Source organism: Cebidichthys violaceus, unplaced genomic scaffold, assembly GCF_023349555.1.
Source record: "Cebidichthys violaceus isolate CVI_PGR_0920_01 unplaced genomic scaffold, fCebVio1.0.p SCAF_49, whole genome shotgun sequence".
Taxonomy (NCBI): domain Eukaryota; kingdom Metazoa; phylum Chordata; class Actinopteri; order Perciformes; family Stichaeidae; genus Cebidichthys; species Cebidichthys violaceus.
In genome coordinates, this window is record NW_027176694.1 from 1,220,921 (window position 1) to 1,248,333 (window position 27,413).

The 27,413-nt window shown below is 42.4% G+C and overlaps 1 protein-coding gene across 4 annotated transcripts in view; it reads left to right on the forward strand.

The window, feature by feature from the left end:
* LOC137887227 (plectin-like) overlaps positions 1–19,998 on the forward strand; it is a 114,666-nt gene extending 94,668 nt beyond the window's left edge. For 3 of the 4 annotated variants that reach the window (XM_068730060.1, XM_068730061.1, XM_068730062.1), the window contains 12 exons: positions 481–664; positions 1,378–1,535; positions 2,203–2,381; positions 2,470–2,608; positions 2,806–3,162; positions 3,252–3,335; positions 3,431–3,535; positions 3,656–3,754; positions 5,561–8,914; positions 11,588–18,683; positions 18,881–18,997; positions 19,181–19,998. In XM_068730060.1, coding sequence (XP_068586161.1) covers positions 481–664; positions 1,378–1,535; positions 2,203–2,381; positions 2,470–2,608; positions 2,806–3,162; positions 3,252–3,335; positions 3,431–3,535; positions 3,656–3,754; positions 5,561–8,914; positions 11,588–17,758 — 10,830 coding nt within the window. In that variant the 3' untranslated portion in view covers positions 17,759–18,683; positions 18,881–18,997; positions 19,181–19,998. The remainder of the gene's footprint in view (positions 1–480; positions 665–1,377; positions 1,536–2,202; positions 2,382–2,469; positions 2,609–2,805; positions 3,163–3,251; positions 3,336–3,430; positions 3,536–3,655; positions 3,755–5,560; positions 8,915–11,587; positions 18,684–18,880; positions 18,998–19,180) is intronic. The other variant, XM_068730063.1, reaches the window with a different exon arrangement.
* Positions 19,999–27,413: the final 7,415 nt, after the last annotated feature.

Here is a 27,413-nt window from a genome sequence, read left to right on the forward strand (position 1 = left end):
CGGAGTTGTTATATTCGGTGTAAACTTCATGTATGTGAAAAATGCAAAAAAAATAAATAAATACAAAAAGCATTTTATTTTTTAACTTAAGAAATATTAAACAGCATTCAATCTTCTGCCAACTGCACTAATTTGAAAATAAGACCAAACCATGAGCTTCCAAGAGCTGTAAATAGCTAATATAATCTAAATAACTAAATGAAGTCTGTTATTTTAAGAGCTGGCTGCGCAGGGAAGAGTTTTATGACGTTAAGTGTTTGGAATCACATTCAGTTACTGCAGGATCATTTTATAGCTCTGGAGAGAGTGCGCTAGCCGTGATACAATTAACAACAAAACCGTTTTCTTCGTGCTTTAATGACTGACCAAAAAAATACGTCATTAAATCAAAGCATCGACCTCCTCAGAATACGCAGAATAAATCCCGCCTCCTAATTCCCCCCCCCCCCCCCCCCCCCGGTTCTTCTCCGTCCTTCGCAGTTGAAGACCATGAAACCGGAGGAGTACAGGCTGATGATGAGGAACCTGGAGCTCCACTACCAGGACTACATGCGCGACAGCCAGGACTCGCAGCTCTTCGGCCCCGATGACCGCATGCAGGTCGAGGGCGACTACACCAAGTCCACCCAGCATTTCGACCACCTGCTCCGCTCCATGGAGAAAGGTGACTTTTTTGGGTGTTTCATTCCTCCAAACAACCAATGATTCATGGATGTATAAAGGGAATCTACAATAAGTGACTAGCATCTTCACAGAATGTAATTGTTCACCTTTCAGGACTAATGGTTGTTAGGCTCAAAGGTGAGTGATGTGAAGCCGGTCAAAGCTTTGGATGAGACGCTCATTAGAGTAGAGTTCTAAGTGACCGCATGATGGTTTGGTTCCCACGTTGCTTTTGTTGTAGCTCTGCAACAAATCCATATTTTGTGAGTTAGGCTACAGCTTTTTTTTTTTTTTTTTTTTTTTTTTTATGTCATGTAGCCTTATCGCCTAACGCTGTGATGACTTTGGTAGAAAATACTTGCTATGTGCTGTATGTTAGGACTGCAGTTTAAATGGAGCTGCGTGTGTCACGACACATAATGAGCTGCATGCGCGATCGTGCTTTCGCACACGGCAAATACGTGGCAGATGTATCGCAAGAAAACGGGATTTGAGTGTGAAAGAGGGCGACACGTAGTTTACACATCAACAATACAACACCATACTGTGCCATGGACACAAAACCTGTATGTGACAGTACTTGTTTTATCTACAGTATTCAGGATGTTCTATGTTCTTGGCCCTCAAGTGCATCCAAACTCACTTCTTGCCTTTTTGATTGAATCAATCCTTTGTTTTGCTGCTCTAAAGTAATACATATGTTGCTACACACAGGTCAACAGGATGAAACTCTGTGTAAGAACTACATCTCTGAGATCAAGGACCTGCGTGTGAGCATAGAGGACTGCGAGGCCGGGACTTTGTCTCGCATACGCAAACCAATGGAGAAGGAGCCTCTGAAGGAATGTGTTCAGAAGACCGCAGACCAGCAGGTAATGCACATAATTACACTACATGACCATATTAATTAGACATCAGTGCCTATGGGCTTGAATCATGGGCGTTGATGATTATCTCAAGGGCTAAATCTCAATTGCGCACATTTGGCTGACCCTCGTGACACTGTTTGAGTATCTGATGGTAACATCTCTGGAAGTAAAGTAAGGCTCTAGAGGCAAAAACAAATCCATCTACAAAGAGGAAAGAGGGAAAGATGAAAGTAGAGGAAGGTAAAAATGGGAATTTGCTAATTCTAATTAGCAAATTCCCTAATTCCCTGAGTAATGATGGAATTCCCCTGAGTAATGATGGAACTAAACCACTGGGCGCACACTGTAGGATTGGAGTAAGAGCTTCAATAAGTGTAGCTCAGAGTGTGAAGATACCGCAGAGAACTGTAATCGCTTTAAGGTCTGGAATTTGTAGCAGTTCAGAGAGAGTTGCAGAGATTTCAGTACGACGTCTGGCTGCTGCTCAGGTGCCTGCTGACCTGAGACTGTTCCTTTTAAATTATAAAGGTGCCTTGAAGCACATTTTTGGAATCTGCTCCTCATAATAGTCTGGTTGGGATTTCTTTGATTGTCGTCCCCCCCCCATGTTTAAGAGGTTATGACTCCTCTGACATGTTGCTAACTATTGTTGTCTTCTTCTGTTGTGCAGAAAGTCCAGGTGAAGCTCACGAGCCTCAAGAAGGACCTTGATAAGGTGTCTGTGAGGACACAAGAGGTCTTGGCCTCCCCACAGCAGTCTGCCTCGGCTCCTGTTCTGCGCTCAGAGCTTGACATCACCGTGCAGAAGATGGATCACACCCACATGCTCTCCTCGGTTTATCTCGAGAAGTGAGTCCCCAGTCAAAGTTAAATGAGAATGAAGAAATGCACCGATGCCCCTTTGCTCATGTATTTACTCTTTTGTTTCTTGTCCCAGGCTGAAGACGGTGGAAATGGTCATCCGTAACACACAGGGTGCTGAGGGGGTTCTCAAGCAGTATGAGGACTGTCTGCGCGAGGTTCACACCGTGCCAGGCGATGGCAAAGAAGTAGAGGCTTACAGAGCAAAGCTTAAGGTAAACAGCATATTTTTTTAGTAGGTGTCAACTTCTTGTGGAGGAGAATTTTCTCATATTTGCATACAGAAAAAAATGCAAATCCTCCTATGAGCCAATTGAGAACTGTTCCCGTTAAGTAGTTCAGCCTAACCGGTGACCTTGACCTTGTCTGCGCGCTGCTGACTGGCCTTTTTCTGTTCTTATGAAATCTGCAGAAAATGCGAGCGGAGGCTGAGGGTCAACAGCCAGTGTTCGACTCTCTGGAAGAAGAGCTGAAGAAGGCCACCGCAGTGAGCAACAAGATGTCGCGCGTGCACAGCGAGCGGGACGTCGAGCTGGACCACTACCGCCAGCTCCTGTCCGGTCTTCAGGACCGCTGGAAGGCCGTGTTCTCCCAGATGGACATCCGCCAGAGAGAGCTGGAGCAGCTCGGCCGCCAGCTCGGCTACTATCGCGAGAGCTACGATTGGCTGATCCGCTGGATTTCTGACGCCAAGCAAAGGCAGGAGAAGATCCAGGCCGTGTCCATCACCGACAGCAAAACTCTGAATGAACAACTGACCCAGGAGAGGGTATATTAAACCAGCATTCTCATTTCTCAGCAGTATTATTTATTTTCACGTGAGCTCAACTAATTCATTAAAACCTGTTTTCAAAACAGAAACTGCTGGAGGAGATTGAGAATAACAAGGACAACGTTGATGAGTGTCAAAAATATGCTAAAGCATACATTAATACTATCAAGGTGAGCATAAACAGCAACAACAGTTTTCATTGTTGTAAATATTGTAATTTGGAGCAATACTAATGTATGGAGAATTACCCTTTTTTTCCAATCAGGACTATGAACTCCAGTTGGTTGCCTACGAAGCCCATGTGGATCCTCTTGCTTCTCCCTTGAAGAAATCCAAACTGGATTCAGCCTCTGACAACATCATTCAGGAGGTTTGTTTCCGTGTTGGATGCAGCTTGTAGAACACAGCTCTGATAAAGGATGACTTAACCGTTAACCAATTTCACCGTAAATGACACCGATGTTTTTTGTTTGTCTCTCCCCGTAATCAGTACGTAACACTGAGGACCCGGTACAGTGAGCTGATGACTCTGACTAGTCAGTACATCAAGTTCATCACCGACACGCAGCGCCGCCTGGAGGACGAGGAGGTGCGTCACAACTGGCTGAGGGTCCCAAACAAACTAAATTCTAACATTAACCTAACCAAACCCAACCAAATAATCAACCGACCAACAAAACGAGATCACCCGCCGATCACAGAAACACATGCATGCACGCACTGTGTGTCACGCACACACACACACACACACACACACACACACACACACACACACACACACACACACACACACACACACATCACATTAATGTACGGGTGACAAACGGTTCCTTTGCACTGGTTGCGCTTGAAACATTGGCATACTGTAGCTGATCTATGTGCTGGAGAAGCTTTCAGCTTTCAAGGATTAATGAGACACTGAAGAAAAATATCGCCAAATGAATTCATTGCAAACAAACATGATGCATGAGGTTTGAGTGTGTTTACATTCAAGAAAATATAGGATTTTATTTGATTATTCTTTCTGTTGCATTGAGACGTTAACATTAGTTCTCAATGCAGTCTAAAACTAGACTAAATCAATACGGCACGCTGTGTGTGCGTGTAGCTACCTCATCTCCATTCATTGTGTGTATTGTGATGTAGGTGTAGAGTTAGGGGTTCTTTCTTTCACTACATTTCTCATTCCTTTCTTACCTTTCTGGCCACTTCCTTTCCTTAGAATCAAAGTGTTTCGGCCTGGTTATCGCGGTTTTCAGTCCTCCTTTGCCCCCTAAATTAACACAAGTTTAAAGTTTTACATTATTTTCTAACCCTAATGTTTTGTTTGTTTCTTTGCTCCTCTTAACTGCTTGCCAGTGCTTTGCCATGATGAATGCTTAACTTGTTTGAGCATTAAAGAGGTAAATTATTCACAGTGGTTCTACTGTCTCTCCATTCCCTCTGTCATCCTAACATCTGTGTCTCTCTCGCACTGCGCTATGGCTTTTCATGGCATATTTATTTCCTTGCTTTCACTGCAGCCTTTTATAGAGTTACAGTCGCTATCCACACTTCCTCACTCACACTATGTACTCAGTGTTCTTTTAAACCCACGTTTACAGTGCTTCTTACACTTCCTGCATCTATAAACGGGTTTCGTCATCTGAACCCGTTGTCCTTGACTTTGCCTTTTCCTTTCCATTCCATGTTGTGGCAAATAGTGATTTAAAGAACCCCGAGTGCATGGATGAGATAAAAGCTAGTCTATGTGAATGGTGTGAAACATGTAGTTCTTATTTTGAAAATATAGTTTCATGTGAAACGACAGAAACCCACCTAAAAAAATTATTAAAATAGTGACAATAACTGTGTGTTGGAAATGGCTTTTCCTCCCACTTATGCAGTACATATTGGAAAAAATAACATTTCAACAATTTGTTAAGAATTAAAGCAAAATTGTAGACATACAATATTATATTGGAATCACAATTATAAGGCAGTTTTGAAAGTTAGAAACAGCTACAGTCGCATGCCATATGGTTTTCTTGCTGTGTTGTGAAGTGATATTTTGTTTCCATACATTGATCCATTCATTCATCCCCGTCAACCATTTTTTTTCCCTGAATTGCCTTCTCATTCATTTTATTAATTGCATCGTGAATTTAACATCACTTTGATGAATGTGCATCTAATTTGTGTCCAGTGTTTGATCTTTGAGCTAACATTAACATTAACATTGCCTCGGTAATACAGTACATTAAGTTGCTCTTATTCCGGTGTGGTTTGGCTGTGATTACTGTAGTAATTACAATTTTAATCCACACCGTTTTGAGCTAGTTAATGTACAGTGCTACCTTTAACATGTCATGCTTGATTATAATCCTTTCTTTACCATTTGCCTCCACTAATGCAGAAAGCTGCAAAGAAACTCAAAGCGGAAGAGCAGAAAAAAATGGCCGAGATGCAGGCCGAGTTAGACAAACAGAAGCAGTTAGCTGCAGCTCACGCAAAGGCCATTGCCAAAGCTCAGACAGAGGCTCAAGAGCTGAAGCTCAAAATGCAGGAGGAAGTTAGCAGGAGAGACATTGCTGCTGTAGATGCAGAGAAGCAAAAGCACAACATCCAGCTGGAACTGCAGGAGCTCAAAAATCTGTCAGAGCAGCAGATCAAGGACAAAGGCCAACAGGTGGATGAGGCTCTTCACAGCAGGACCAAGATTGAGGAGGAAATCCACCTCATCAGGATCCAACTTGAGACAACGGTAAAACAAAAGTCTGCCGCGGAATCTGAGCTCAAGCAGCTTCGTGACAGAGCAGCCGAAGCTGAGCGACTCAGAAAGGCCGCCCAGGAAGAAGCCGAGAAGCTCCACAGACAAGTCAATGAAGAGACCCAGAAAAAGCGCATAGCAGAGGAGCAACTCAAATGCAAATCTGAGGCAGAGAAAGAAGCTGCTAAGCAAAAGCAGAAAGCTCTGGAAGACCTTGAAAATCTCAAGAGGCAGGCCGAGGAAGCTGAAAGGCAAGTGAAGCAAGCAGAGATTGAAAAGGAGAGACAAATCAAGGTTGCCCACGTGGCAGCCCAGAAGAGCGCCGCGGCGGAGCTCCAGAGCAAACAGAGCTCCTTTGTGGAAAAGACCTCGAAGCTGGAAGAATCCCTCAAACAAGAACATGGCGCTGTCCTTCAGCTGCAGCAAGAAGCAGCACATCTCAAGAAACAACAGGAGGATGCGATAAATGCCAGAGAAGAGGCGGAGAGAGAGCTTGAGAAGTGGAGGCAAAAAGCTAACGAAGCCCTCCGTCTAAGACTCCAGGCTGAGGAAGAAGCTCACAAAAAGAGCCTTGCTCAAGAAGATGCTGAGAAACAAAAGGAGGAGGCCGAGCGTGAGGCCAAAAAGAGAACCAAAGCTGAAGAGTCGGCCCTGAAGCAGAAAGAGATGGCCGAGAAAGAGCTCGATAGGCAGCGGAAGGTAGCCGAGAGCACGGCTCAGCAGAAGCTGACTGCAGAACAGGAACTGATTCGACTCAGGGCCGACTTTGACAACGCAGAACAGCAGAGATCCCTCCTTGAAGATGAACTTTATCGCCTGAAGAATGAAGTCATCGCAGCACAGCAACAAAGGAAACAGCTGGAGGATGAGCTGGCCAAAGTGAGGAGTGAAATGGATATACTCATTCAACTTAAGTCCAAGGCGGAAAAGGAGACCATGTCCAACACGGAGAGGAGCAAACAACTTCTTGAGGCTGAAGCCAGCAAGATGAGGGACGTGGCTGAGGAAGCAAGCAAGCTTAGAGCCATCGCAGAGGAGGCCAAGCATCAGAGGCAAGTTGCTGAGGAAGAAGCAGCTCGTCAGAGAGCAGAGGCTGAGAGGATTCTCAAAGAGAAGCTGGCTGCGATCAGCGACGCCACTCGTTCGAAAACAGAGGCTGAAATCGCCCTGAAAGAGAAAGAGGCCGAAAACGAAAGACTCCGCCGTCAAGCCGAGGATGAGGCTTACCAGAGGAAAGCTCTCGAAGACGAGGCTAACCAGCACAAGCAAGAGATCGAGGAAAAGATCGTCCTCCTCAAAAAATCATCTGAGGCTGAAATGGAAAGACAAAAAGCAATAGTGGACGACACACTGAAACAGAGGCGAGTTGTCGAAGAAGAAATCCGAATTCTGAAGCTCAACTTTGAAAAGGCCTCATCTGGAAAACTTGATCTGGAGCTGGAACTGAACAAACTGAAGAACATTGCAGAGGAAACTCAACAAAGCAAACTAAGAACCGAGGAGGAGGCGGAGAACCTGAGGAAGCTTGCCCTTGAGGAGGAGAAGAGGAGGAGGGAAGCAGAGGAGAAGGTTAAGAAGATCACCGCTGCGGAGGAAGAGGCAGCCAGACAATGCAAGATTGCCCAAGAAGAGCTCGCCCGCCTGAAAAAGAAAGCAGAAGAGGCCAGGAGGCAGAAAGACTTGGCCGACATTGAAGCGGACAAACAGATTGTTGCAGCCGAACAAGCATCCCTGAAATGCAGTGCAGCTGAGCAGCAAGCCCAAAGTGTCCTTGCCCAACAGAAGGAAGACAGCATCATGCAGAAGAAGCTTAAGGAAGCGTATGAGAACGCCAAGAAGCTGGCCAAGGAGGCAGAGGCTGCCAAGGAGAAGGCAGAGAGGGAGGCAGCTCTGCTTCGTCAACAAGCGGAGGAAGCAGAGCGGCAGAAGGCAGCTGCTGAGCAAGAAGCTGCAATCCAAGCCAAAGCTCAGGAGGATGCGGAAAGGTTGCGGAAGGAGGCTGAATTTGAAGCTGCTAAGCGAGCTCAGGCAGAAAGTGCAGCACTCAAGCAGAAGCAACAGGCCGACGCTGAAATGGCAAAGCACAAAAAACTGGCAGAGCAAACGTTGAAACAGAAGTTCCAAGTGGAGCAAGAGCTCACAAAGGTTAAACTTAGGCTCGACGATACCGATAAGCAGAAATCTGTCCTGGATGAAGAGCTGCAGCGCTTGAAGGATGAGGTTGATGATGCTGTCAAACAACGGGGCCAGGTGGAGGAGGAGCTCTTCAAAGTCAAGGTTCAGATGGAGGAGCTGCTCAAACTGAAAATCAGAATCGAGGAGGAAAATCAACGCCTCATCAAGAAAGACAAAGACAACTCCCAGAAATTCCTTGCCGATGAGGCTGAAAACATGAAAAGGCTCGCAGAGGATGCTGCCAGACTTAGTGTAGAATCCCAAGAGGCTGCACGCTTGAGACAGATCGCAGAAGACGACCTCAATCAGCAACGAGCTCTTGCAGAGAAAATGCTCAAGGAGAAAATGCAGGCCATACAGGAGGCATCGCGACTTCGAGCTGAGGCAGAGATGCTCCAAAGACAGAAGGACTTGGCTCAGGAGCAGGCTCAAAAGCTGCTGGAGGACAAGCAGCTAATGCAACAGCGTCTGGAAGACGAGACGGAGGAATACCAGAAGTCCCTTGAAGCGGAGAGGAAAAGGCAATTGGAGATTGTAGCTGAAGCCGAAAAACTCAAACTTCAGGTTTCTCAGCTCAGCGAAGCCCAGGCCAAAGCTGAGGAGGAGGCAAAGAAATTCAAGAAACAAGCTGATAATATTGCTGCCCGTCTTCATGAGACTGAGATAGACACCAAAGCAAAAATGACTGCAGTGGAAAAACTGGAATTCGAGCGAGCGAATACCAGCAAAGAGGCTGGCGATTTACGCCACGCAATCGCAGACCTAGAGAAGGAGAAGGCTAGACTGAAAAAGGAGGCAGAAGAACTTCAAAATAAATCTAAAGAGGTATTGTGTCAAAAATGGCATAACAGAGCAGCTTATGTCATTGTTAACTTTCTGAAAACTAATCCACTTCTTTCTTTTAAATTTCCTCTATTCCTTTCTCTTATTATACTAATCATAAAAACCATATCTTTTGATTTTAAATATGATTTTGATTTAATTTTTTTTTTACAGTGCACTGTGCTCATGCAGATCATATCCTGAATGTCCCCTCTTACCCTGGAATGTTTCTTCATTTTGAGACATGCTTCATATCTCTGTTCCATTTCAAAACTCAAATTACTAAAAAATATGATAGTCCATTCGCAATTTAGTCAAAATGTTAAACTTAAGTGTGATTAGAGAGAGAACCTTGCATTACACTACATCCGGATTTACAAGACCCCCCCCCCCCCCCAAACCGCTAGGGAGATTTGTGCCGGTGCTCAATGAGTTTTAAAGGAATGTTCCACTGCATTGATCCTCGATCATAGCCAAACCTTGAATATTGGCTGCAGGACGAAAAGACCAACCCCATTAGTGGCTGAGAAAATGTTACCTTCAGTAACCATCCCATTTGTAACAATGCCCAGATTTAATCTGGAATGCTGCGTTCAAATATGCATAAATCTCCACCAAACCGGCCTCTACCCCGACAAATATACGTATTTGTACTTTTCAGGCAAGCAAAACTCTGTCACCAACATAGACGTTCTAAAACATTTACCAGAGATCTCACCATACCTATTGAGCTTTCTTACTTGTTGACAAGTATATGTTGGCGTCGTCCACATCCCCCCACTCCTCGGTTTAGCCATCACATCTAGTGGAAGAGGAGATAATAGCAATAGTATATACAATACACTGAATTTGGAGCTTTGTTGATGTGATCATTGGAATCAATAGAATACAGAGAGGTAAAAGTGAATAACAGTGGAGTATTCCTTTAATATTTAACTATTTGAAAGGACACTATCCGAGATCCTTGCAAACTGTTTATCTTATGCTAATTATATGTGTCCTGAATTCTAATCCTTGCCATTTACTATAAGTAATGTATCAGGTGAATCTGTGTGTAAAACCTTAGAATGCAACGAACACAAGATTTCTGGTATATACTTAGCAGTAAATTCTTATGCAACAAAATGTATTCTCTGTTGCAACACATCAAATAATGCAAAAAACTCTACAATCAACACAAGTGAGAGCATGCAAGACATTTTGCCAATTTATGGTTACCACAATTTTGGACAATATGTTATAATTTCATTGTCGGTTTGTAAAAGCTTTCGGATTTATACAAAAACTGGACTTCATCAAATCTAGTTCATCGTAATCCAAATTGACCATGTCAGTGGCTTTTCTCAACTGATTTGTAGCACTTCCAGGCAGAGCACTACGGTGGCCCTGAGAGCTCAACGCACAACAGAACAGAAACGCACTGCAAAAGAGAAAACCCAACCAAACACAGAAAACATAACCAAATACAGAAACGTGCTGCAAATACAGAAAACGTAACCAAAGACAGAAACCCAATGCAAGTACAGAAAACAACCAAATATGGAAATGTGCTACAAATATTGCAGCGCACAACTCAATGGAGAGTGTTTCCAAGACTAAAAATGTAAGGCAAGGCAAGTTTATTTGTATAGCACAATTCTACAACAAGGTAATTCAAAGTGCATAAAACCTAAAACCATTAAAAGCATCAACACATGTATGCACACAGCTGGGGCACGTATGTTGTTGCCTTAGTTTTTAGCTTATAACATCATTGAAGTTGGCTATTCGTCGCTGGTGTTGGAAAATCAGCTTAAATGTAGTTACGATTTTTTGGTTCATTTAAACATTGAGATCGCAACATTCAGATGTCATTGCAGATCACTCCTGTTAACCTTGTGTTTGCCATTATCTTATTATTAGCCTGCCAATTCAAATAATCTGACAAAATACACAATGATTAATTGTGAAACAGGATAACGTTATGTCAGCTGGCTGAAGTTATTTTCTGAATTGTCACCAAGTACAGGACAAAAATAAATTGCAAATTGTTTAATTAATGGTTTAAAACGAGGCAAAATGGGTTTCATTTGTTTTCCTAATTTACAGTGTGTTGAGCTTTCAGAGTCACTGTAGAGTTACCAAATCTTTTTACAGGGTTCTTTGTAATTCTATTTCAGTCCAGTGTGACCTCCTAATAAGCAGAGCCACCAACAAATTCCTACTTACTTTACTTACTTTACAGATACATTATATGAGGTTACACAGTCCACTCCACTCTTTTTAAAATGAAGATGGTGAATTTAGTCTCTAATTATATATACATTACATTTACAATTAATTGAAAGTGATAATCAACGTAGGTAATGTCTATGCAGACAAATTGCAGTCCAAATTCTTTTTATTTATTTTAATCAATTACTTTTTTTGCTCTGCATTTTTTGCTAGTTGAGGAAAGACATTCTGGATTTTTATATATATATATATATATATATATATATATATATATACAAAAGCTGCACAATCAAATTTGAACAATATTTTATCTTCCTATGCATAAGCAGAGTGCATTGTACAAATTGTATCCATTACAAATTAAATATACAAAATAAACAATTTTGATAAAGAAAATATGTACAGAATATGTTCTTCACCTATATGCCAATTGTAACTTACTTTTTCTATTTTTTTTATCAGATGGCTGATGCACAGCAGAAACAAATTGAACATGAGAAGACGGTGCTCCAGCAGACATTCCTGACAGAAAAGGAGATGCTTTTGAAGAAGGAGAAGCTCATTGAAGATGAGAAAAAGAGGCTGGAGAGCCAGTTTGAAGAGGAATTAAAAAAGGGCAAAGCTCTCAAAGACGAACAGGAACGCCAGAGACAACAGATGGAGGAGGAGAAGAAGAAACTCCACGCTACCATGGATGAGGCCCTCAATAAACAAAAAGAGGCTGAGAAGGATATGCTGAACAAGCAAAAAGAAATGCAAGAACTGGAGAAGAAGAGACTAGAGCAGGAAAGGATTCTTGAAGAAGAGAACCAGAAATTGCGCAATAAGCTGCAGCAGCTTGAGGAAGCAACGAAAGACCAACACACTGATAAAGTCCCTGACAAAACACTCATCGGTATTAAAAATATTGCAACGACACAGGCTGTTTACAATGGACGAAATGCCAGTGATGCCCTAGACAGTGGGGAGAAGAAACCAGATCCCTTGGCTTTTGACGGCATACGTGACAAGGTACCTGCAAGCAGACTTCATGATGTTGGCCTTTTATCCAAGAAGGAGTTTGAAAAGCTACAAAAAGGCAAGACAACTGTTCAAGAGCTTGCTAAGACTGACAAACTTAAAACAACTCTGAGAGGAAAGAATTGCATTGCTGGAGTTTTGACACCATCGAATCAAACAATGTCAATCTATCAAGCATCACAAGAGAAGAAGATTACTCCTGGCACAGCCATGATCCTTCTTGAAGCTCAAGCAGCCACGGGTTACATTTTAGATCCCATTAAGAACCAGAAACTTTCTGTTAATGAGGCTGTCAAGGAAGACTTGATTGGCCCTGAACTGCACAACAAAATGCTTTCAGCAGAGAGGGCAGTTATTGGCTACAAAGATCCATACACTGGTGGAAAGATCTCTGTCTTTGAAGCTATGAAGAAGGGTCTGATCGAACGTGATCACGCCATCAGAGTCCTTGAGGCTCAGCTTGCAACTGGTGGCATCGTCGATCCTATCAATAGTCACCGTTTACCCAATGAAATTGCCTACAAACAGGGACAGTATGATGTTGAAATGAATAAGATTATGGAGAAACCTTCAGATGACACAAAGGGATACTTTGACCCCAGCACTCAGGAACCGTTGACATATTCTGAGCTGATGGCGAGATGCACTACGGACCCTGAGACCAATCTGCTACTCCTGCCAATCACAGACAAAGCTGCTCAGTGCTCAAGTATATACACAGAGGAGGAGACCAAGGATGTGTTCAGCAAGACCACTGTGTCTGTGCCATTCGGGCGATTCCAAGGAAAGAATATCACCATTTGGGAAATAATCAATTCTGAGTACTTCACTGAGGAGCAGAAAAAGGACCTTCTCCGTCAATATAAAACAGGGAAAATCACAATCGAAAAAATCATTAAGATTGTCATTACTGTGGCAGAGAACAAAGAGAAGAAGAATGAGATTACCTTTGATGGTTTGAGAGCACCTGTACCTGCCACTGAACTCCTGGAATCCAAAATCATTGACAAAGACCTCTTCAACAAATTGCACAAGGGCAAAAAGACAGTTAAGGAAGTGTCTGAAATGGAGCCTGTCCACAAAGCACTGAAGGGTACAAACTGCATTGCAGGTGTAATGATTGACTCATCCAAGGAGACAATGTCCTTCTATCAAGCTATGAAGAAAGACGTGATGAGGGCAGGGCCTGCCTTGAATATGCTTGAAGCCCAAGCAGGAACAGGCTATGTGGTTGACCCTGTTCATAATCGGAAGTACACTGTTGATGAAGCTGTCAAAGCAGGTGTGGTTGGTCCTGAGCTGCATGAAAAACTCCTGTCTGCAGAGCGAGCCGTTACAGGTTACAAGGATCCTTACACCGGGAAGACTGTATCTTTGTTCCAGGCAATGAAAAAAGATCTCATACCTAAAGAACAAGGAATCCGACTGCTTGATGCCCAAATGACCACTGGTGGTATCATTGATCCAGTGAAGAGCCATCACATTCCTCATGATGTGGCCTGCAAGAGAAATTATTTTGATGACGAGATGAAACAAATTCTGAACAGTCCCACTGATGAAACTAAACGCTTCTTTGACCCCAACACAAAAGAAAATGTCACATACTCACAGCTCTTCAAGAAGTGTGTCACTGACAAGGAAACTGGTCTCCAGCTTCTGCCTCTGTCTGATGAAGCAATTAATGCAAAGGAGGAGCCAAAGTTAACTGATGCCCAGACGAAAGAGGCTATGACTCAGGCAACTGTGGAGCTCGACTCTGGACCATTTAAGGGCAGGAAGATGACCATCTGGGACATCATCAACTCAGAATATCTCACTGAGGAACAAAGGCTTGACTTGCTCAGACAGTTTAGGTCAGGAAAGCTTACAATTGAAAGGATAATCAAGATCGTCATCACAGTTGTAGATGAGAAAGAGGCCAAGAAACGAGAACAGTCCAGCTTCAAGGGCCTTAGAGCTCCTGTTCCAGCAACCTCTCTGTATGATTCCAAAATCATTGACAAACCAACCTTTGACCTCCTTCAACAAGGCAAAACAACACCCAAACAAGTCAGTGAGAATCCTGATGTCAATAAATATCTCCAGGGCTCCGATAGCATCGCTGGCATCTACCTGGAGCCAACCAAAGAGAAAATAAGCATTTATCAGGCGATGAAGAAAAAGCTCCTCAGACACAACATGGGTTTATCACTTCTTGAGGCCCAGGCTGCCACTGGGTTTCTTGTGGATCCAGTGAGGAATCAGTGCCTGACAGTAGACGAGGCAGTGAAGTCAGGTCTTGTTGGTCCAGAGCTACATGAAAAACTTCTTTCTGCGGAAAAAGCTGTCACTGGCTATAAAGATCCATTCACAAGCAACACAATCTCCCTCTTTGAAGCAGTGCAAAAAGATCTCATCCTGAAGGAACATGCCATGCCTTTGATAGAGGCACAGATGGTTAGTGGAGGAATCATTGACCCTGTAAATAGCCACCGTGTCCCAACAGATGTTGCATATCAGAAGAACATTTTCAGCAAAGAAATTGCCAAGACCCTGTCTGAACCATCTGATGATAACAAGGCTTTCTCAGACCCAGAAACCGATGAGAATGTTACTTACCGACAGCTTAAAGACAAGTGCAACAGAGATCCAGAGACAGGCCTGTACATCCTTCCACTCTCCAAGCCTCAGTCTCCAACTGTTGTGGAGAAGACATACCTCTACACAGAGGAACAAACACAGAGTGACCTGACCGACACCCGGATTGAAATTCCAATCGAAGGCCTTGCTGATAAACCAGTGAACCTCTGGGAAATCATGAACTCAAATTTGCTTCCAGAGCAAGAGAGGCAGAAGCTCATGGATGAATACCGCTCTGGTAAAATCACTAAAGAGCGGATGATCATCATTATTATTGAGATCATGGAGCAGAGAGAGGTCATCAGAAATGATCCATTGTCATGTAAGACTGTAAGGAGACGGATAACGATTGAGGAGCTCTACAATGCCCGCATCATTGACTTGGAGACTTACAACCTCCTTAAACAGGGCAAGAGGGACATCCGTGATATAATGGAGATGACCACTGTGAAACAGTATCTCTATGGCACAGGCTGTGTTGCTGGGGTCGAAACAGACTCAAGCTCTAAGATAAGCATATACCAAGCAATGAAGAGAGGTTTTATCACGCCAGAACTAGCCCTCAGCCTCCTAGAAGCACAAGCTGCCACAGGATTCATTGTCGATCCAGTTAAAAATGAAACGCTCACGGTTGACGAAGCTGTTCGTAAGGGTGTCGTTGGCCCTGAGATCCATGATAAACTTCTTTCAGCTGAGAGAGCAGTCACAGGATACAAAGATCCATACAGTGGGAAAACCATATCTCTTTTCCAGGCCATGAAAAAGGATCTTGTTCCAGAGGATTATGCTCTGAAAATGTTAGAGGCACAAACCGCCACTGGTGGTATTATTGATCCAGAATTCCAGTTCCATCTGCCAGCAGACATTGCCATGCAAAGGGGTTACATCAACAAGGAAACCAACGAGAAGCTGACTGACCGTGTTATGGGATTCATGGACCCTGTCAATAACGAGGACCTGTCATATGCACAGCTGCTCAAGAGATGCAAGTTAGATGGTGGGTTGCGCCTACTCTCCCTGGGAGACAAGAGACTGATGTTCGAGGGTCTGAGGAAAAAGATCACATTAGAAGAGCTGCTCCGCTCACAAATTATTGACCAGGAAACTATCACTGCGCTGAATGAAGGTCTTATTACAATGGAGGAGGTTAGCGTACAATTATCAAGCTACCTTGTGGGCACAAGCTGTATTGCTGGTGTATTTTTAGAGTCCTCAAAAGAGCGTCTATCAATTTACCAGGCCATGAAGAACAACATGATCAGGCCAGGCACAGCATTTGAACTCCTTGAGGCACAGGCATCCACAGGATATGTTATTGACCCCATCAAAAACCTCAGACTCACTGTCAATGATGCAGTGAAAATGGGTATTGTAGGACCCGAATTCAAAGACAAGCTCCTCTCTGCTGAACGTGCAGTCACAGGATATAGAGATCCCTATTCAGGCAAGACAATCTCCCTGTTCCAGGCCATGAAAAAGGGGCTCATCTTGAAAGATCATGGAATCCGTCTCCTGGAAGCCCAGATTGCCACCGGCGGAATCATTGACCCAGAGGAAAGTCACCGTCTGCCCGTTGAGGTGGCCTACAAACGTGGCTTCTTTGACGAGGAAATGAATGAGATCTTGACAGATCCATCTGACGACACCAAAGGCTTCTTTGACCCCAACACTGAAGAAAACCTGACTTACCTCCAGCTCATGGAGCGGTGCATCACTGATCCCGACACTGGGCTGGTGCTCCTGCTTTTGAAACAGAAGAAGCGGGAAAGGAAGACCTCCTCAAAATCCTCGGTTCGTAAACGCAGAGTTGTCATCGTAGACCCTGAGACTGGTAAAGAAATGACTGTGTATGAAGCCTACAGGAAGGGACTCATTGACCACCAAACCTACCTGGAGCTTGCTGAGCAGGAGTGCGAATGGGAAGAGATCACAATGACCTCCTCTGATGGTACTGTCAAATCCATTATTATTGACAGGAGGTCTGGCAGACAGTACGATGTTGATGATGCTCTTTCACGTGGCCTCATTGACGAGAAAGCCCTTGAAACATACCGATCTGGAAACCTGTCAATCACAGAATTTGCTGACATGCTTTCTGGAAACACGGGAGGCTTCCGCTCACGCACATCCTCCTTCGGTTCCACCACTGGTTCTACCTACTCCTCTCCCATGAGCCCCATACCCTCCATTAAAGTACCTGCCGTCATATGGAATGACCCAGCAGAGGAGACTGGCCCTATAGCTGGAATATTGGACATAGACACACTGGAGAAGGTGTCTGTCACTGAGGCCATACACAGAAGCCTGGTAGACAACATCACTGGCCAAAGATTGTTGGAGGCCCAAGCCTGCACAGGAGGAATATTTGATCCCGCAACTGGAGAGAGATTCCCAGTCGCTGATGCAGCAGAAAAAGGCCTTGTGGATAAAATCATGGTTGATCGCCTGAACCTGGCTCAAAAAGCATTCAATGGATTTGAAGACCCCAGAACTAAAGTAAAGATGTCTGCCTCCCAGGCTCTGAAGAAAGGCTGGTTGTATTATGAAGCTGGGCAGCGTTTCCTTGAGGTCCAATATCTAACTGGTGGACTTATTGAGCCCGATGTCGAGAGCAGAGTGACACTCGATGAATCTATCAGGAAGGGCACAATTGATGCCCGCACTGCCCAGAAACTGAGAGATGTCAATGCCTATTCTAAATACCTAACGTGTCCAAAAACCAAACTGAAAATCTCCTTCAAAGACGCAATGGACAAGAGCATGGTCGAGGAAGGAACAAGCCTGAGACTCCTGGAGGCCTCCTCTCAATCCAGCAAAGGCCTCTACAGTCCCTACAATGCCAGTGGCCCTGGATCTGCCCTTGGCTCCCGGAGTGGCTCCAGGACCGGATCCCGAACAGGGTCCAGGAGAGGCAGCATTGATGCTGGCTTCAGCATGAACTTCTCCTCCTCCTCCTTCACGTCCTCTTCAAGTGGCTACAGCCGCAGATACTGATTAGCCAGTTCTGTTCCTAACAATAGCCCAAGTGTCTAAGAACTAACAATAATAATGCACTTTTCAGTTGCATTTTTCATAGGAAAAAAATAGTTACAGTAACAAAGAAAATATCATTTATTTATTCTGCCCTGCATGTGGTCACATCAAGAATTGCCAAGGCTATTGTTTTTTTTTTTTCAGATAACAGATGGGTACATATGTGCCTCATATATGGAGACATAATAGATATATATATTATGTTTTATGTCTTTAGTACTAATTACCAAGTCAGCTTATATTTTTCAAAGCAAAGCATGACATTTCTGCTGTTTTTAAGTGACTTAATAGTTTTCATTTTACACTTGTTAAAAAGTTGTAAACTTGTTCTTTCTGAAGCTAATATATACTGTATGTATGTCAAACAGAGATATTTTTCCAGTATTCTTTTGAAATTCAAGGATATTTGTCTATTTTTTATCTTTTTCGACACTCCTACTTAACGAGATGCTGTACGTCGACGTAGTTCTACCGTTTTTTAACAGATTCTAAAATACATAGATGCCTTCACATTTCTGGATGTTTGTATAGAGTATGGACAAGTTATGTGTTATATTTTATGTTAAATGTTGTCTGGGTAACTAAATAATATACCCAGTAAGAATACACCTGAGACACTGCAACAATACAACAACAACAAAAAGACATGCCAGAATTAAAATTATGCAGACTATTCTGAAACCGGTTTCACATCTGTCTTTTTTTTGTACTCATGCCCATTTATATTTAGTGGACTTTTGCATCCTTTGGGTTCATTGTTTTACACACTCCAAGTTTTAGATTCTATATATTAACCATCAGTCAAGTGTTCCTGGTTAATCCCAAGATGATGTCAGACTTCATCCTGCTCTCCCATACAGACCTGCGTCCTGTTCTTTTGCTTCTTGTAAGTTGAATTTTTTGTTATGTTTTGTCTGATTTCTTCACTTTTATTTTGATCACATCTCAGAGCCTAGATAATGCCCTTTTATTTCTGCCATTTTCCCCCCTATCCCACACATGGTGATATCACTAGTGAACTGTTCCTATTCAAAGTTTACTGCTAATTGACAGCCTTTGTTTTGTCATCTTGTTTTTTGACAGCTGCCTCAGTCCAACAGAATCCAGCATATGAACACGGACACTGAGTTGGCCGCAGCGTTCAATCCTCTCAACTCGGATGGATTTGTGAGTCCGTGTCATCCTCACGCGGTTACACAGGTACAGTGTATGACCGTTTTTTGAAAACATTGTCATTTTCATTTCATTTGCAAAAGATGAAGCTACGGTTCATCGAGATTTGTTTGGCAATTTTCATTTCACTTCTATTTTTCCCCGCCAGCATGGTTCAGTTTATTTTGATTTTAATTCATAGCTATTTTTCTTTCATTCTTTCATTTCTAGATCTGCCGTTGAGTGTATCTTTTCTTCCATTGCTCATCCCATTTGAAGAGCGCTGAGGCAGAGTCAACCTGAAACCATCTTGGGATACCTTTCTAGGAACACTTTTCATTCATTACCTTTTTTTATATATTTATTATTTGAATGCTAATAGTGATATTTGTGTGGTCATATCCTTATTATTATTTGTTTTGTTGAGAGAACACTCCCAAACATACACACATCTGCATGTGTAATATTTCTATTCAATTGGCATTAACAGTCGTGGTCGAGCAGCACATCTTCATTGAGCTGCTCTGAAGTCCACTGAGCATATTTTTGTATTATCTCTCTGTAAACCCAGTCCTACCAAAGTCATCGACATGTTTGATACAGCAGCAATTTGCATGAATGTACGTCTTGTATCAACTTATTAACTCATATCACTTGATTTGCCACTGATTTTCTTTGCAAACTGAAAAAGAGCTTGATGCTTTATTTTGCCTATAGTTGTTTTTCCACACGTTTTTTCTGTTCTGTATCTCTAAAATGTTTTACCTCTGTAAATCTTTTTCATTTGTTTTCATCACGTTTTTTTTGGATTCATTTGCCTTGCATGTTTTACCAACCTTATAAATGATTTTGGGGGTTAATGATGATGTAAAATAAAGAAAACTGCAGATGTACCTGTGCTGATTTAATTGTTCTTTTGCAACATATCAATTCCCAAACCAACTGGTTTGTTTTGCTGCGGGGTTTTGCTTTGAATGATGTGGTGAGTGGATTATGTTGTAAGTTCTAACCATTAACACTATGTTGTAAATAAATACGCTCTGAAGAGGCCCTCTTGTCATTCATACATCATTATCCATGCATCGGAAGCTATTCTTTAGAGTAAAACATGCTTTATAGTGCTGCTTTCTTAAATTACACATAGGAGCACTAATGACGCACTAGAAAACAAAAGTAAGACGCTTCACATAATGCCGATTTCCCATCCCTCCATGGTACATTAGAGTTCAGCAGCTGTAGAGCAGCTACTATCAGGGTTTCCACGCCTGCTAGAAAACTGTTGACCAATTTTTCAGCCATTGGAAACAAACATGGAAACTGAGAGACAAAGCAAAACGTCTTTGAAAATCTTGTTTTGTCCTGCAAAGTTATTTTAACATTATTTAATATTCTACTGGCTGAGAATGAATTTATCAGAGTTCCCTAAAACAGACAACATTGCCATCTGAAAGGAGTAAGTTATGTTCAGAATCACATTAACGTCCAATTCATAGACTGTATGGTTCACACGGTTGGAGAGACGAGAGTGTTTTGAAAAGCCTGCTCTCGTTATGTTGCTGTGAACCTGGTCCATGTACGTTTTGATAGTTTTCCTATTTAATCGAATAAATGAAAATACAGAAATACCATGTTTTTTTTCCATTTCAGTTTTAGACCAAAAAACGGAAAAGCACAGACGTTTTTTCATTTTTATTGTCGGAATCCAAAAACGAGACAACCAAACTCAAATAACGAGCCGATATTGTTTTTTGCAAATCCCTTTTTTGTTTTTGCCTAAAAAGAGATGCAAAGCACAACAGGTAACCCGGAAGTAAGAACATTTAAAAAATAAAAGTCAAGGCAATAGAATGACCGTATGCAAGAAATTCTTACAGTCTGTGATGCACATACCTAACAGTAGAAGAAAAATAAAAGAATGTGAATGAACAAACCTGGGCCGATGGGAGTGTGTTGCATGCAGTTTAATATGCATGTATCCACGTGCACAGCAAGAATTAGGTTTTCGATTAATCGGTGGATTGTTTGATGCGATACAGTTCATAATATAGTTTAATCAAAGTCATTCTTGTGCACAGAGTTGTTGCTGTTAGCACTGATGGGTATTGTTCCACCGTATTGTGCTGTTGCTTTAGTGAACGCAGAGCACAGACTGTAAGGAGACGCAAAGTAAAAGTGTTTCCACCAGTAGATGGCAGTATAGGTGTATTCAAACCATAGATTTAGTCATATTCACCTGTGCCTTTGTTAATTATCTGGGTTATTGATACAGATGTATTTATTGCAGTTTATTTCATCTGATATTTGATGTTTATGGTTAATATACAACCTAGTTATATACATCATGTATTTACTTGTTATTTTTATGTCAGGGATGAGTGAGCATGTGTAGTTCATGAAGCAATAAATAACAATTGAACAATAAAGAGACATTTGGTTCATTCTTATTAAACACTAAGCATAACTTTCCTACCTCACTGATTTATTTGTCACACTTAAATCCTGAATTGAATGGTGAAACAGAAGAGGTCAAAGGGCCAAGATGAGAAGATATAATGTTGGTCAAATGCTGTGGTCCAAATAAAATGACTTCAGTTTTATTGACATTGAGATACAGAAAGTTTGACTCTAGAATATTGTACATTTGTTCCTAATCTCACACCATGTTTCCTGTCTCGTGACCCCTCAGATTGATCTCTGGAGCTGCAGGCGGATGCAGAGCTTCAGATTTGTTATTATTTTGTAAATAGTCAGCCTTAAGTTATCACTGATTGTGTTGTATTTAGTTCCACCATGAAGCCAGATCATAGGTCAGCTTCACGAATGCACAGAGGGCCCACAGAATTAGAACCATTTCATGTCAAAGGGACGGGGGATCCTTAAGTTACTCGACCAGAGAGGAACGTCCAAAAAAAGCTGTCCACGGAGCTTTTGCTGGATGCACCAGTGGCTGCAGACTGCTGTGAACATGAGGTGGGCTCACTGACAGGAGTGTCACACTTTAGCACCAACCCCTTTCACAGAGCACTGGACCAGGAAGCTGCAGAGAGGGGATATTTAAAATGTAATTACTTCCGGGTTACCTGTCGAGCTTTGCGTCTCTTTTCAAAGGCAAAAATTAAAAAGGGATTTTCAAAAAACTAAATCGGCTCGTGATTTGAGTTTAGTTGTCTCGTCGTCGTCGTCATTTATTCATACATAAATGAATCCTGCATTTATGTATGAATAGTCCAGTCAGTTGGAGAAATTGAAGGCTGTGTTATTGTTGTTCAGGCCATTCAGGTAAGGCTGGGAAACATGCGTTATTATAGGAGACATATGCAAAGAAGAGTAACAGCCTGCAGTCTTTCACATCGTGAATTTGAAGGGTAATACCATGATTTTCTACCGTCTTTACCACACTGAGTCTGTCTCTGTTTAGTGGTATGAATATTCCCTTTGCAGTAGTTGACCACATGAGGGCGATGTTGGACCAACCAAACACTCATCCCTAAGGAGGCCAGTGAGTCAGGTCAGACCCTATGGTCAGACCACAGTCCAACAGCTGCTAGTCTAACGATCATATCATGATCCCACTGAGGTTTATCGTTACAATGATGATTAAGCATTTGTCAGATTTATGAGGCTCTGACTAGGTTTTAAAGGCTGACGATAAGACAATAATGGTTTTAGCCCCCCCCCCCCCCCCCCTCCCTGAAATGTAATCTGATCTGATTAGAAATTCCCTCTCCATTGGACAATACTGGTATGCATGTAGATTTACAGAGCCAATTCCTTGAGACCAGATGTGTTTTGCTCTATGTGCCAACATCAGCCACTGGGTTTGATGGAGGACCCTGCCAACAGAAGGAATGGGGCATTCACCTCCCAGAATTCTTCGCTCAGCTCCCTTGACTACTCCGATCTGACCCTGTCCCTCCCGGCTCTCCCTGCGCCGGAGGCTGGAGACGAGGAGGTAAGAACACAGAGACGAGCGTACGAACACTTGCTCCGTCATGTCTTGTTTACAGTACATGAAGTGTTTGAATGAACAAGTGTCCCGCTCGAGCAGCTGGATGTGCTCTGAAAGTAAGCAAAACACAAGAACAAGGATCGTTTTGTCTGATTTCTCTCCTTTGCAGGATAAAAGAAGCGCTTCGCTCGGACCGCTAACGCCTACGTCACAGGATCAGGTGTATGGGTAGGCTAACCTATGATATTGTCATTCATAGTTGCCACAATAATAGGTTGCTTGCATCCATCATAAATTGACAAATTATAACATTTGTAAGTTAAATAGCCAACCTTAAAAGAAATACTAAGATTATGTCCAATATAAGTACTAATGGCCCATCACACATGCAGATACTTAAGACTTAAACTTATATTTAAGCAAATATATACGGTCTTGATTGAAAGTGGCCACCAACAGTCAGATTAAAAGAGAATGTACAGCCTGTGACGACAGTTGGTCAATTGTATTGGCTTAGCAGACCGGTGCGTCTGCATTCGCCCGCGACACAAAGACAGAGCTAGTATGAATTGTGAATTGAGCACACAGTGTAAAACATCTAATTGCAGCAGACCGAAACAAGAAAACTAAGGTTCCTGCCCAGTGGAGAGAGAGAGAGAGAGAGAGAGAGAGAGAGAGAGAGAGAGAGAGAGAGAGAGAGAGAGAGAGAGAGAGAGAGAGAGAGAGCAGATGCCTCCCTAATGAGATGTTATTGCTTCCTGTCATCACAATTATACAAATTTCAAGTAGGAATTAGCATTCAGAGTCCTAATGTTATTCTACAAATACGGCGTATCACTATAAATGTGATCTAAATAATAAATTATGTTGCTCATTACAGAAAAAAAACACATTACCAAATCTCTATTCAAACCAAGTAATAATAAGGTGATATGTATATTTTGTTTGGCTTGATTAGATTATTCTTATAAGTGCATGTGTTCCATTTTGCTAACTTGATTTCATACATTTGATTTTAAAAGAGGGATCAATATTAACTTACTAACACTCGTCTCTGTTTTAGGAGGAACGTGGAGGACTTGAGTCAATGGCAGTGTGAGTTCAGGGGTCAGATCACAGCACTGAGAGAGTGGCTGAAGAGCATGGAGATGAGGCTGCCTCCTCTGGACCCAGGGGTTAGTTGAGTTTCCTGCCTTTCTGCCTTCTGTTGTCTCTCCACCGTTCGCTATCTGTCTCTCTCACCATATCCCATGTTGTCGTGTGTTTCACCCAATCCTCTACCTGGGGTGGACTTCCTGTTTCGTTGTTCCCTCCAGCACCCCCGACGTGTGGGAAGGTTCGAGGGCCTGTTCGTAGCCGCTTGCAGCTTTAATCTTCTTCTTTACTATAAAAACTTGAATTTTCGGCTGTGACACTAAATATACCTGGGAAATGTTGCTGAAAAACATGATCAGGTGTTTTTCATTTAATTATTTTCTTTGTCTTACCAACATGTAACTCCAGACCAAAACAACTATATATTTGGACATAAAATAAAATAAATAAAATTAGCACATAAAATCATCTGAGCCCACCTAAGTAGAGATCTTTTATTTTCAGGATATAGAGTGCAAATTAGAACTAAATGCTTCAAGGATTGATAGATATGAAAGTGCTTGTCTCCTCATGTATACATCTACCAAAGCACATGTTTTACATTACTCATGACAATAGTGAAAGTTACAACAACCAACCAACAAACATGCAAACTGTCTTTTTCCTTTTCAGCACGGAGCTCTGACTGGATTGAATCCACCTCTTTGTCCGCCTTCATCTTCTCTAATTTGACTTTCAGAATTTGAAAGTTGTTGGTTTTAGAGGTCTGCTGCTCAAGATGTCTCTCAGTGATCTTAAGTCTTCATCACCTGGGACTTCAGGTAGTCTGTGTCCCTGGTGTGTTTGGCCTGAGCTTGATCCAGCTTGGCTTTCAGGTCACACATCTCTATTGTTGTTATAACTTCTGTACATCGTGTCAACTCTGCTCCAGATTTCTTTGCCAGTACCGCTGACGCACAGAACAATGCCAGGGCCCGTTTATCGCTGCCTGCAGCTCTAATTTATATTGTTGTTTTTTTTATTGTTTAATGGTATTTTCTTACATATTTTCTCTTTCTATTCAGTTTTCCACCATGAGGCATCTTGCCATTTTACCATCCTATTATATTAGATAGTGCAACATCATTCTTTCCCTGTGGAGATCAATGCAGATTGAGATCTCATTTTAACAAATGGCACCTGTAAAGACTGTTAGAGAACATGTGGGTTAATGAGTTCAGAGGAAAGTGAACCAACGAGTCACGCTGGTCAGGATACAAACACTTAAGTTAATTGAGCATTGCGGAAAAAAAGAGGAAAGAGGACTGTGGAGGTTTTTCGAAGTCCGACATACCCGAACGGATACTGAGGTGGTCTTCCTTCACTCATGCAGGGAGACTTCTTTAGGCCACAGAGGGGCTGGGGAATCATCAGGCTCCATTGTGCCTGGCCTGGACAGCCGGGCTAGAGGAGAGCTCAGCACTGGAGGCCCTCTGCACACATGAGCACACACGCTGAAAAGACATTAGACTCAGATGGATGGAAGGGCCAAGAGGGCAGGAAAAAAAAGAAAAGTAGGATCTTTGTGCTGAGACTCAGATGTGAGTATGGAAGCATTTATTGATCGCTGACTTTAGATTTTGTCATATCAATATTTGAACAAAGATTTGTCAGTCATAGCTGCAGCAAGAAATGATGTTACCAGCTGGGTGAAAAAAATCTCTGGGCAATTTTAGGAAGGGCTAAGTACTTAATGACGGGCTTGAATGATCAAAATAATAACTATTATTTATGTATTTGTGGTCACGGCAGGTCAGCAGGATACTGCCAGGTGACTGACATTAGCACTAGCGTTGCTAATGTCAGTCACCTTTTCTAACTGATTATTTAACCTGTTGTGCTTAGGCTCCTCCCATCAGGTTTAACGCAACCAATCAGATTGCGTCTTTTCCCGAAGCATTTCTGCCTGTGAGAAAAAGTTTGCGTTACTAAACTCTGATTTTGCTGATTGATTATTGCTAATCAATACAATGGAACAATGAAACGGTATCAATATGTCTTATGGTGCATTGTTCATTGGCACTGGAGTTCAGCCTTAAAGATAAGACACATTTTCACTGAACTTAATCTATTGTACACCAACAACTGAAAGCCATTCTAGCACAAAACATCAACAATGTTACATCTCCGTAGCGCAGCGAGGCGGTGAGGTAATAATTCTTTTAAATATCCTCAGTGAAGGCGTGACTGCGCCTTCTTCAATGGGCTGTGAATCAATTTAACAAAAGGATGTTTTTATTGTGATAGTAAAAATTGGTCTTGGTTGATTTAGTTATATGGGCCGTTGAAGTAGATGCGTTCTGTTAACGGAATGTTTGAGCCCTTAATTGATTTTATGGTTTAAAAGGACAAAATACGATCTGTGTTTGAACCCGTATGACCTTTGGAGGAACTTACTGATTGCCATCTCACTAAGAGAAAACACTCCTCAACAGAGGACGTTGTTAAAAAAAAAAAAAGAACATTTTCGTTTCCGTTTGGATAAAGCCGCTGTTTCCCCGGGGACCGACGCGGAAGATGCACAGGCATGTCTGATCCCGTCACGAAGGCTCAAATGCTTTTGGAGAGCTTTCGTCTGACCCCCCCCCCGATGAGAGTGTGTGAAATAAGGCTGGTTTCTTCGTCATCTCTACCATGCCTTTATCACACTGCATCCGACCACAGACCTTTGTCATGGTAATGCTCTGAGTCTGCTGCGCTGCTGGTTTGGGTCCGGGCCTGAGGGACTCGTTAGTTAGCTGCATGAATGAGAGGTCGTCCCTCAGCAGCAAGCCCCCCCCCCCCCCCCCCCCCCATACACAGACCAGTCCACAATGCACAGGAGAGAGACGCACACCTGCTCCTCAACACAAGGCAAGCACCGGCACATCTGAAACTTTTCTTTCCCCCCATCAACACTGGGAAACATATGAGCCTCAAATTGGATGTTGTCAAGCATGAATATAATAAGCATTTCAAATGGTAATACCATAATATATGAATATAATATAATATATAAAAAAAAGATTATGAATAGACCAAGAACTCAAAGAACAAACCAATACTTCACAGTTAATTTGCTTAACTGTGAAACCTTTGTTCAACGGCTGTTTCCCCAGGCGAAACATACATTCATGATTTCATAATCAACTTTACAGATAAATATATCTTTAGGTTAATCCCTGGCGGCTGACAACATTTTATTTGGTCAATGTGCTCATTGGATTATTAGAGGGAGGTCACGAAACTGTGTGAAACCACAAGTGCATCCTTGATTTACCTGACAACCTCCATATGTTTGGTTTTTTTTTGGATATGATGCCCACTGTTTAATCTCTATTTTATTAATAAAATCTAAAATATGAATATCGACTGAGGTGTGCCAAGTGCTCATACCTTGCC